Consider the following 12,469-nt stretch of genomic DNA (forward strand, 5'->3'; position numbering starts at 1 on the left):
TTATGATAAGGATTTTATATTTGCATTGCTTTATGAACGAAAGCAAATGAAATTCTCGCTTCTGTCTGAAATTGTGTACACAGCGTCAAACGCAGGATTGTGTCGGTCAATAATATTTAATATTAATGTTCCTTATATATGTTAACCTGATCTAATATTTGTCCAGCGAGGCTGGCTCATATGTTGATTACACAAAAATACAATTTGTCTTTTAAAATCCTTTGCGGCTTAGCAAATAGACGGTTTAATTCGGCGATTCTGGGCGCTTTCGGTCAGTAAAACTGCGCAGGCTGCTTCTCCAAGAATTAGCATCAAAATTCGAGAACAAATTCAGTCGAGGCTGACGAAATTTACGAATGTGTTTTTTCAAGCTAGCTTCACCGTATCGCCAGAAATCTTTCATCATTGTTCCATAAATACATAAACCAATTCTGATGAATATTTAATGCCTCAGTTTCTCAGGCTTAATGGCGAACGTACGGCCACCGGGCCAAATGTTTGGGGTTTGCAAATTTATTATGAGCGCATCGTGTAGTGCTCGGTCACAGCGGTTAGTGCTATCAGAATATTTCAACCACAAATAAAATGATTTGCCGAACTTGAATGTCTGAACAAACACTTCTCGGCCCGCACAGCGAGATTGTGCGAAAGAAGAAGCACTCTGGTTTTTTTCTGTTCACGACATGACCGCACGTCTATTTTAGGCGTCGCCTATGCTGCGGAACTCTCCCGAACTAATGAGAAGGTATTTTTTACCTTTTAACGACGACTGATGATAAATTTGGAAACATTTCCTGATCAAGATTTGCCAAGGAATGAGATTCCAGAACAGTTGTGAAGTTTTTTTCAGGCTTGACATTACTTGGCACTCTTTTTTTCAGTCTATAATTCCATGTTGTAGACTTTGCCTAATGACCATTAAAACATAAGCCGCCTAATCATAGTTTAAAAAATTCCTTCGGTAGAATTATCGGAAACAAAACCAAATGTCAGCGACAACAGTAATATTTGTTCAAAGATTCCTGCAAAATTCTGGCGATTTGTCGTGAAATTTTCCCGAAGAGAAAATGAAAAAGCGGTTTATTTGATTTAAACTTCGAGGTTCCAGGATTCTAACCGACCATGGGATTAATGAGAGTTCTAATTCCTCGGATACTTTCAGAGGATTTTTCATTTTAATCACTTTCGAGGATTTATTTACTGTCATGCTTTCCGGAATAGTATCTAAATAATCTAACATGACATTTTAATCCACTTTTCTACTTATCGCAAGATATAATTCACTTCGAGTGTTTTGGACCAATCAGAGTGCCGCAAAGTTTTTTCTAATTGACACAGTCGCCCAATCAGAATGTCCGGGAACTGTTCCAATTACCCTCTATTCTCTAAACAGAGTTCTGTAACAATTTTAAATAGATGTAATTAATCAGAATATCTGAACTTCTTCTAATTACGTTCTCGAACAACCGTTTCTATAATTGGATTCAAACATTGGGTAAAAAAAAGCTTTCTCTTTTGCGTTGAGTGAAGTGCTAAGTTTGATGCAAAAATAGAAGTCCTTAAAAAATAATATTCTGGAATAACACAGTTATAAGAGAAGCTTTCTTATCCTACCTGGGCACTTGTGCTGGCTGTTCATTGAATTAGAAAATTATTTCCGTCGGAAAGATGCCTTTTAATACACTTCAATGATCATTATCTGTGACACCATTGGACTCCAGAATGGGACAGAACCCATTACCAGACGGTCCAAACCCCATAGCACGAGTCCAGATTTTCGACGATTTCGTTGTCGTGGTCAACGAGCGAATCAATTGCGAACAACTGTATATTTGACGAGCAAATTCCTTAGACAAGTGATAAAAGAAAACATAATTACGTTTTATCGCTTTCATCGGCTTTGACTTAGGGCTATTTTTGAAGTGATAGATAACAAGGCTTATTGCGTTACCTTGAGGTTGTCAGCAGATTATGCGATCATTTCCTACACGCCACAGACCCACTGCGTTGCGCGCGAATAAATTGCGGTTTCGTTGTCACCGCACATTCCTCGCATAGATTAAAATCCCCCATCAACACAACAGGCTGTAGTTAGCCTATAACACTGGTGACCCAGAAAGAAATCAGCGCATATTAGGCTTATTAGCCTGCATTTCTCGTAAAAACCTAATTGCAAACGTTCATCTACGACGCGTTAACGAGCAACTGACGATAGCTACTGTACATTCAGGAATTTCCCGGCTAAATTCTGGTATTTTTCCAAAATTCACAGACCACACAACCGATAATTTTAAAAAAGTCTCCTGCCACGCCTAAAAATGCGCTTCGTCGCCAGTGACACGGAATATTTCAACGCCATGTGTTGGTAATTAAGATTTGCGCATGACAAGACGACGAAATGTTGAATAATGTTCAAGCGAAGTCCGACTACTCCAAGGTCACTTGGGTCTTATTAACCGCCAGAAATAAATATGGCATTTTCTGCATTAGAATATTATAAGTTGAACGTCTTGTGGGGATCAGGGGGGGGGGAACGACGAGGGACCCAGGGGATGGAGAAGGCAAATATTTTTAAGCATTTATTTAAACGTGACATGAAATGGTTACATAATTACAATGATACAAATACTGATAATATTACTGATAATATTGTTTATGCATATACTACCGGTTAACTCAAATTTACTTAAATCCTAAACTTCTTTTTATTCGTCATAGTCTGCAATAGTTGGCCAGCCCTCCACAATTGTAATTATTAAAGACTTACGTTGTATACCGTGTAAAAAATCCGCCAAAACAAACCGCAAAAATGAGACATTTTTGCCGTGCACGTAACTTGGTTCATTTTCACGTCAGTAAGTAAAAAAAATCACTCACTCAATACAATTTTGCGGCAGATTTATTACACCGCCACTTCCTTACAACCCACTAGCGTTCAATAAACAAATCACGAAATCATTTCTTACTAAACAAATTAAGAATGCATGTCCTGCTAATTAGGAAACTTAGATCGTGTTTATTCAATCCTTAAACAAGACCATATGCCGTGTTTGTTCCAAGAAACAGGAAATAACCTCTTTGGGACAATACCTCACATGTGTCCTTCAGGCGACAAATTAAAATGTCGATTCGTCTTCAAATGATTTACAATCAATAACCTTACCAGGTACAAGATGTTGACATACATATATTCTTGAAATGTTTCAAATACAGCCACTTTACAACTTAAATTAAACTCGTATTTTTTTTCCTACTTCAACTTTTTGCTTAGAGTGTTTATGCGACGTTAAAGCTACCTGCACTTTTCTATGAAAAAGCCTTTGCATTACTCAAAATCTCTATTGCGTATCTATTGTATTCAGCTTACTGTTGTTTTTGAGATGTTTTCTAGAGACTATACTATCAATTGATGACTAAACTAACCATTTGTTTTCATTTATAACTACGATATTGTATTGCTAGCTCATTATTCTTACAATTGCAATACCAGAGATCACTAACTTTCCTAATGACTTACAGAATATCACATGATACATAAACGATACAGACTAACTCGACATGAATATATTATATACTTACGATAATGAATACGTTTGTGAAATTATATAATCGATGAGTATGGTCCGATGTAATCAATAACGATGATCATCAGATCAGTTTCATCCAATTATCTTGAAGTTGTTCAACTCGTGGGGCCATAAAAAGTTCCGGCCGTATATTTCCGATGGTTCCTTGGGGCACACTTCCCATATGGTACAATTCTCCGTTGGTAAAATTATCCGTAGTTAAATCGCCAAATAAATTCTAATCACATGCTGCTCCGTACTAAAATTTATCCTTCGATAGGCGCAAATTCTGATGGTAGGGTATCTTACCCCGGTAACAAATTTTCCGGAGGGATAATAGTTCCGGTGACAGAAGTGGGATACTCTAAATTTACCTTTGCTAGTGAGACTTGAATCTCCACACACTATTTTCTTACCAGGGTCGGCACACTTCGGGCGATCGTCGGAGAATGTCGATTGGGCTTCGTAATTAAACACCTGAAGAAAAAAAAGTGTTACTAGAAAATTGGGCTATGGGAACGTCAGATCACTTTAAGGTAGCTCTCATTCAAGAACATGTACCACCTCTGCATGATCTAACCATGCTTAACTCAGTCAACTGAGAGAGAACACAGGAGAGACTTAATTCTACGCACACGAGTTCTGTACAACATCAGATCACTTTAAGGTAGCTCTCATTCAAGAACATGTACCACCTCTGCATGATCTAACCATGCTTAACTCAGTCAACTGAGAGAGAACACAGGAGAGACTTAACTCTACTCACATGAGTTCTGTACAACATCAGATCATTTTAAGGTAGCTCTCATTCAAGAACATGTACCACCTCTGCATGATCTAACCATGCTTAACTCAGTCAACTGAGAGAGAACACAGGAGAGACTTAACTCTACTCACATGAGTTCTGTACAACATCAGATCACTTTAAGGTAGCTCTCATTCAAGAACATGTACCACCTCTGCATGATCTAAATATGCTTAACTGCAGAGAACACAACACAGGGAATTCTAATCACCTTCTTAAAACGACAATTCATACCTCTATTATAATAGATCATCATCTTTGAATCGGAGAGTTACGTAACCGAATTTTTTCCGACCCACTGTGCTCGGAACGACTTTATCGACTGTACATTCACGTCATTTTTCAGCGCCAGTTCAAGGGCCTGGGGTGAGGCTTTAGTTCCCACCGCAATAGCTGCATTTCCCCGACCAGGTCTTTTCTTCAAGGAGTCAATATCCCCATCATCTGTCAGCAATGTAACCAAGCCTGGTCCTGATTGCTCAGTGAAATAAAGACAACAGTTGACAACTTGGTGAAAACGCCTGCGAAGAGAATAATTCAGAAAGTTTTTTAACGGAAGTTTATATACATTGGACCTCCACGTTTGAGATATCTTCTTCGGTTAGTTTACACACAAACCATGACAACTTATTGTAGAATACTACCTACACTAGACCACAACGTTTGAGATATCTTTCTCAGGTAGTTCAGACACAAACCACGACAGCTTATTGTAGAATACTACCTACACTGGACCACCACGTTTGAGATATCTTTCTCAGGTAGTTCAGACACAAACCACGACAGTTTATTGTAGAATACTACCTACACTAGACCACCACGTTTGAGATATCTTTCTCAGGTAGTTCAGACACAAACCACGCAGCTTATTGTAGAATACTACCTACACTGGACCACCACGTTTGAGATATCTTTCTAAGGTAGTTCAGACACAAACCACGGCAGCTTACTGTGGAATAATATGAGTTTATGTTTCTATATGAACTCACCAGACTGACACCTCTTCCTGTTTAGTGCGTTTCTGTGAACGAGAAGTGGTCTCGTTTTCTTTCTGAGCACGTATCCATCTAAAGATTTGAAATAAAAAATGATAAAACAACAAGCCAGGTAATGATAACATGACATATCAAATGCAAACCTGTTCCCTTTCTTCAATTCCTGTTCGAGAAATTTGATGGCTTCCCTTGCGCCTGGGTTAAATTTCTTCAATTCATCCAACGCTTGAATCACTAAAAATTGAAAGAGGACAATGGTAAAAACGTATTCAGACACCAGACACCAAAGATGCCAAAGTTCCTACCTTGGACGGGAACAACAATCACAAACTTTTTGGTCGTCACAAGTTGCCTCAGCACGTGAAGTTGCGTACAGAGTGTCGGAGCATCAGGAATCAAATACGGACTGGGAGACACTGACTGGGATTTCACTTTGCTTTCTAAATCAGCCACCTCAGACTAGAAAAATGAAATTTGAGGGATCAGTTTTACAAACATGACGTTTGAGACTGGGTGTATTTAGCAGTGATCTATCTACTAGTTCAAATTATCATCGCTTCGTCTGAGTCGCTGTGTCTCGCTGTCTCGTTTAATTCAGTGTTTCACTTGAAATTTTCGTTGGTCACTGCAGTAGCTCACAGCTAAGGTCTTCTCTAAGCGGCTCTCCCGAGGGAGATATTATGTAGAGTTGCTGTGTTGTTTTCAAACAGAACACCAAACTACCTGAAGACGCTGCTTGGCCATGGTCTGCATGAGCTTGGCACGACGCTGGTTTTCCTACAGAGAAAATTCCATTTCAGATTGTTGAACTGTTTGTTTCTGGTATGAGATGAAGCTAAACGAACCCAGTGGATCTCTAGGAACAGTAATTTAGGAATGAAATGTGGTGGAAAGATCTACCTCCTTTGCCACAGATTTCGTTTCTTTCGCGTCTCCGTTGGTAGCAGAATGTTTTGATACAGAATACACACCAGACTTGCTGTCGTACATCAAGCACACAGACTAAATAATAAAACTGAAGTTAGTAGAGTAGCATAACACAGATTGATGAATAAGAGATGATCCTTACTGGACCTCTAGGAAGAACAGTTTAGAACTGATAGAGCTATCCAGTATAAATAAAGTTAGTTTAGTTTAGGTTTCCTCCTGTAGTAACACTGGGTCAATAAGAGTTGATCCTTACTGGACCTCTTGGAAGAACAGTTTAGAACTGATAGAGCTATCCAGTATAAATAAAGTTAGTTTAGTTTAGGTTTCCTCCTGTAGTAACACTGGATCAATAAGAGATGATCCTTACTGGACCTCTAGGAAGAACAGTTTAGAACTGATAGAGCTATCCATACCTCCAATGAGGCGAGAAATGATGCGCCAGCTTTTATACTTTGAACTCGAACAGCGGTCTAAAAAAGGCAAAGAAAGTTTAATGGTTGATAACAAACGTTAAAGCATGCAGTTTGGGGAAGTCAAAGCTGGGGAATGTCGTTTTCAGCCAGGCCTGATGAAGGACAGTCTTTATATTTAGAACTTAGGCTCACCTCCAGTAGTTTTCTGTATTTCACGTTTTTATTCCAGCTAATATTCAAGCGACCGTGTAGCTCAACCAGGGGCGTGAAACCGAGCAATGAAATATCTTCACGCAACGCCTTCACTTGAACCCAGGTCTCATCAACTTTTTCATCAACTACGTCATGTAAGACACTACCTTTTGACTTCGCTGAAAAAATTTTTAAAAAAAAACTTTTAGTTCGAGTAAGTAGCTATCATCTCTTATTGATCCAGTGTTACTACAGGAGGAAACCTAAACTAAACTAACTTTATTTATACTGGATAGCTCTATCAGTTCTAAACTGTTTTTCTTACAGTTACAGTAAGGACCATCCCTTATTGAACTAGTGTTACTTCAATAGGGAACCAAAACTAATTAATTTTAGTTTATTGCTACCAGATAGTTCTAACAGTTCCACTCTCAATGGTCTCTCAAGAGAAGCAGTATCTCGCTCAAGGCTTACCTATACGACACAACTCTTCTTGTTTTGGAAGAAGATTCAGCATTTGCACGAGCTGGGTAAACATGGCAGCAGAATCCTTACAATCTGTGACTTCAGGATTGACTCTCAACCACTCAAGACAGAGCTTGACCACCATCAGTAAATCTTCCTTCACAAGGTTTGTCAGGAAATGATGACGATTATGAATACTCTTTGGTAGAACGAAATCTAATTAACGAGAAAGGGCAAGATGTGGAAACGAAAACAATATCCTATGAATATCAAAAGTTACCCTATATGAATATCAATAGTTATCGTAAGAATATCAATGGTTATCCTATGAATATCAATAGTTACCTCTACAATTTCCACCATTAACAACAGCCTTTTTTTTCTCTTCACCGTCCTCGTCGCCAGACAGACTTGACAATTCACTCTCCTCATCATCACTGTATGTCTCGTTCAACAAACCATCCAATTCCCCTTCACTGAGATCGCTGTCCATACCCCCCTGATCATCTTCACTACTTGAGCCGTCGTCACTATCGCTCAGCGTACTACGACGACGCCTGCGACGTCTTTGTGTCAGCAGCTTCCTCTTAAACATCTTAGCCTTCAAGATCTTATCATCCTCTCTGTGTCCTATCGTGTCCTTGCCATCCCGGATGAAACCATTTTGAACGAGACCGTTGGCGCCTGGTTGCTTGGCAACCGCGTCAGCAGCTTGCGATGCCTCCATATTGGAGACGCAATGACGGATTATCTCTGTCAGAAATTTCATAAAAAATGAACAGCCATGTTGTAATTGGGACGATCCTGAAAAATATACAAAACAGTTTCATCGCAAGTTGAATACGCTCTATTAAACCTCTGTTTTAGTTCAGAAGTAGTTCTATTTTCTAAGAAGATGAAAAAAAACACTGCGTCAAAGTTTAGCGTTAATTGTGTTTGATGTAAACAACCTGCACAAGATAATGATTATAAAATCATTAGATGAAATGCTAGTTTAAACAAACCTTTTATTTTCATGCGCGTAATCGCCATTATCAGCAATGATTGTGCCTCTAATAATGTCCTTCCATCCATCAAATCTTCACTGGATTTCTCTTCAATTTCTTCTTTGAAAGTGGTTGGTTTAACGTCCTTGTTCTTGGAGTCGTCATTCAGTGTTTTGTTGAGAGTGTCCTGCGTGTGGTTTAATGACATATCGAGTTCTTGTAGAATGAAATTACAAAGCCTTTCGTAGTCTTCTTGTGGTAAACTGTTTTGAAAAAAAAACTAAGATGAAATGATTTGATAAATAATTATTAAAATCAAAGCAAACAAAATTAGTTTTTACCAAGACATACAATAATAAAATATACGTTTGTATCTATCACTATACTGTATGTCTTCAGCTGATAAACTTTGTAAACTGTTATGCTTTGTTTAAAGCAATTTGCTCGGTCTATTTCTCATTTTCCATTAAGTTCAAATGAGTTAAGAGTTTTTTCCTCCATAGTTAATTGCTTAAGTCTGACAAAATATAGAGATAATTTACTTACGCTATTGATTTGTAAAATATTTCTTGAAGGTACAGAAATTGAGTGAGAAAACGACTTGACGCTGTTAACCTGGTAAGAATCGTAAAATTATTCTACCGATTGTCTTATATCCAATTTAAAGTTAGTACCAAATAATTTCTCGAGTTTGGTGTGATTGGATTAACTACTTGATAAACGTAAAGGGGACGTAAATTTGGACCTGAATCCTCTTCATCCAACTTCGGTCAATTTTTTTACAAAGGAGCTCTTTCTTGAAATGTCGAAGAGATGTTATTTACGAAGTGAAGTCGAGAGTACTATGTAAGAATAACTTTGATTTGTCTTTCAACTACGACATACGATTACGTTTGAAAGCAAACTCCAGCCATACCTAACTTTACTCTCAGCCAGCTCAGCGACCAATGCTTGCTGTTGTTGTTTTAACGTGTTGTGATTTTCATCAAAGAGTCGAAGGAGGTTACCCTCCGTTCCTTCAAACGGCGAACCCGACATCAAACTAAACACGACAAGATTTAGACATCAATTTGTGATTCTGTTCATAAGAGATCTCCTAAGTCATGGTGGGTGAGACCTACCATCTCATGTAGTAATACGCCGCTCTACAACCGTATCGATGAGTCCAGAACAACGTGCCAAGTTGGTTGTGTGGCATACCTAAGAAAAAAAAAATTGAGATGAAAAACATTGCAAAGGTGTGGAATTGTGAACACCTAGGCTATTGAAAAAAACCCCAGTTTTCTTAATGTTGTATGCTTGGTGGATACATAGGGTGCTGAGGGGGATGAGCAGGGGGCAGCTACCCTCCTCTCCCACCAGGAAAATGACATGAACAAATTAAGAAAACTTTCAGGCCAAGACGGGAGATGTATTTGAAGAGGAACTTGAAAGCCAACAGTAAACAAATCAATTCAGTTCTTTGTAATGAAAGTGATATTTTAAATATTCGGGGTTCTTAGCACGGAAAGCAGGGTTATTACAGCAGCCAAAAAAGTTTATATTTCAAGTTAACAACGGTACACTGTATTGCCTCCAAACAGGTTTACCCAGGTTGAGCACAGTAAGGTTGGAGTATTTCTTTACAATCATTTACAATTATAAAAACACAAATGACAAATTTACCTAAATCAGGATTGATATAAATGGCTTGATGATAAAACCTTTCTGCCATCTCTGTGCTCAACTTTCCATCAAATTCCTGCTGGTATCGTGCTAAATGCAATAACATGTAATTATTTTTAACAGTCATAATTACACCCATATTTAAAAAAATCAAAGAAAGGCCTACCCAAGTCTCCAAGATATATCAATGTTCTTTGACAGGTACCCAAAATCCACGATTCATTGCTTTTCCCTTTTGCCTTCTCTGATCGATGACCAAATCCTTTCAAAAGTGCAAAACCACAAAATTCATTAAGATTATAAGTGTAACTAAGGACAACAAGACATTGTCTACTTCTGAGAAGTGTCAAAAAGTGTGTTTGTCTATTTTAGGCAGTTGTTATATCCCATTTGATGCTAAGTTGTTTGAAGACGCTGCTACGCTGCTTCTCTGTTATACATTGTTGAGGCTTTAAGGCTTTAGCTTTACCTGATACAAAAGGAATCCAGTCAAAATAAGCGGCCAAATTGACATCAGAGACATTTTGTAGTTCAACAAGAAGATGATGGTAAAAAGTCATTGCAGAAAGCAGGTGTGAACGATAAGCAAACAATAGCTCAAGGTCTTTGTCATATTTCTAAAAACAATGATTACAAATGTACATTTAATTAATTGCAGATTCAACTGACAATTACATTATATTCTGTTGTTGTTTTAAATTAAAAGTTCTGTACCTTTCGAAAATATTTCAGTTTTTGTATAAGGTCATAAAAACACTTTCTCCACAGGAGTTCTTCAGCTTTTCGACCATAATCCTCTGAGTACGTGAACAACAGCAGTTCACAATTTTCACGAAGTCTAAAAGTTGATAAATTTGTATCAGCGCTGATAGGAATCATTGTGAAATATCATTGCATCTCAGACTAATCAGGAATTGTTGGCAAATAGAATTGAAAGGGTAGTTTTCTAGCTATAAAATGTTTATTTGGAGGAATTACTAAAAAATGATAAAAGAAAACAATGTGTAGACAAAAAATCCCACCCACAGATTCACAAATATGCCTGACTCAGCATTTTATATGTATACTGTAGTAAATACAAATCTGGGCAATAAATTATCATTTTGAAAGACCTTTATCAAAGTTGTCATCTTCTTTCATGCTTACCTCTGCCGCCGTAAAACTACTTCAGAGTTAAACAATTCTTTCCAAGAATTGCAGGACTTCAGTTGAGTATCCAACCTTTGGGTTGTTTGAACTGAAGATCTACAAGAAAAAAATTGAATCATTGACCAGAAATGCATTGTAGTGTACTTATTTTGTCTGATGCATCACTATTCACCTTGTCAGTAACATCAAATAATAAGGCAAACTATTTACTGGAAAGGTCTGTGCTGAAATTCCCCCTATCAAAAGGCCCTTATCTGCAGACAAATATTTACTATATATTCAAAAGAGAATTTCTCAAAAATGTATACAATCCAACCATATTAACAACTTAATTTGATGAGGAATAGCACATTCTGGTTACTTATGCATATGAACGTTTTAGTATATAGTATATTTGATCGAAATTCCGATCGTGAATCAAGGTATTTAGATAACCCCTTTACTACAAAGACGGCAAACTATCGTTATTCGTGACAAATTATAAAAAAGCTATTAATAAAATTCCTCTAAATATTTAAAATCTAAAAGGCCTACAACGTTCATTAGGCGTTAAGAAATTACGATATTTAATCGTTTCAAGAAGAAAATAACAAGTACAGACATTTTCTGTGACGATTTAATACAGCACACTGAGCATGGAATGGCAAATGTACACACATAAAGGAAACGGCTTCGTGGAAAATCGTGCTAAAATTATTGCTTTACAAAACGATCGTAAAACATTTAAGACGTCTATCGATTCTTCAACTTGTACACGGAGAATATTCACGGCGATCAGAGCTGTTTATCATTTCTGTGCGAGTAAATGATTGTCAACAAGTCTAGACTACCTGAAAAGTCGAAGCGATTTATCGCTGTCTCCTGTGTTATCGGACGAACTTTCATCATTTTTCTTGCTGGGATCGCCCCGTTTTTCCATTCTATGACAGCATTATGATCAAGGCTTTCATTATACGCAGGAGCAAACGACAGGCGAAAGCTTTTATTCAACATATTTCTTGTAAAAGATCGAGTTTCCAGCCATTTTTAAACTGATAAAGCACACAGCTTTGCTCTAATACAATGAGCATGCGCAAATCGCGTTCGGCTGCCTTTCATTTTCCAGTTTTCATTTACCATTTACTCTTTTTCATTCTTTTCCGTTTATTTTATTTTCCCTTTCAAAATTTCACACACCAGGTTCTACAAAGATTTAAGCCAGGATTATTGGAATAGAGTTTCCCAGATTATTACTTACAAATAATGATATTTATAAATAAATTTTACAACTCAAAATCTCTTCATTTTCCTTCTTTCGTTCTCA

General features: G+C 37.5%; 1 protein-coding gene across 1 annotated transcript; it reads right to left on the bottom strand.

Annotated features, from left to right (window-relative positions):
* Positions 1–2,566: 2,566 nt before the first annotated feature.
* Positions 2,567–12,438, bottom strand: LOC114529337 (protein SMG5-like). Its single transcript, XM_028551099.1, has 21 exons — positions 11,997–12,438; positions 11,164–11,262; positions 10,732–10,855; positions 10,487–10,634; positions 10,184–10,279; positions 10,018–10,107; positions 9,474–9,552; positions 9,269–9,394; positions 8,899–8,967; positions 8,371–8,615; positions 7,712–8,170; positions 7,376–7,582; positions 6,902–7,080; positions 6,710–6,766; positions 6,267–6,368; positions 6,090–6,143; positions 5,672–5,825; positions 5,510–5,600; positions 5,361–5,438; positions 4,606–4,892; positions 2,567–4,043 (listed from the first exon to the last, which is right to left on the bottom strand). The coding sequence occupies exons 1-20, from the start codon at positions 12,083–12,085 to the stop codon at positions 4,643–4,645; spliced, it is 2,796 nt and encodes a 931-aa protein (XP_028406900.1). The 5' UTR covers positions 12,086–12,438; the 3' UTR covers positions 2,567–4,043; positions 4,606–4,642.
* Between the last annotated feature and the right edge of the window lie 31 nt (positions 12,439–12,469).

This window comes from Dendronephthya gigantea, unplaced genomic scaffold, assembly GCF_004324835.1.
Source record: "Dendronephthya gigantea isolate DGI-Jeju-01 unplaced genomic scaffold, DenGig_1.0 000056F, whole genome shotgun sequence".
In the NCBI taxonomy this organism is placed as follows: domain Eukaryota; kingdom Metazoa; phylum Cnidaria; class Anthozoa; order Malacalcyonacea; family Nephtheidae; genus Dendronephthya; species Dendronephthya gigantea.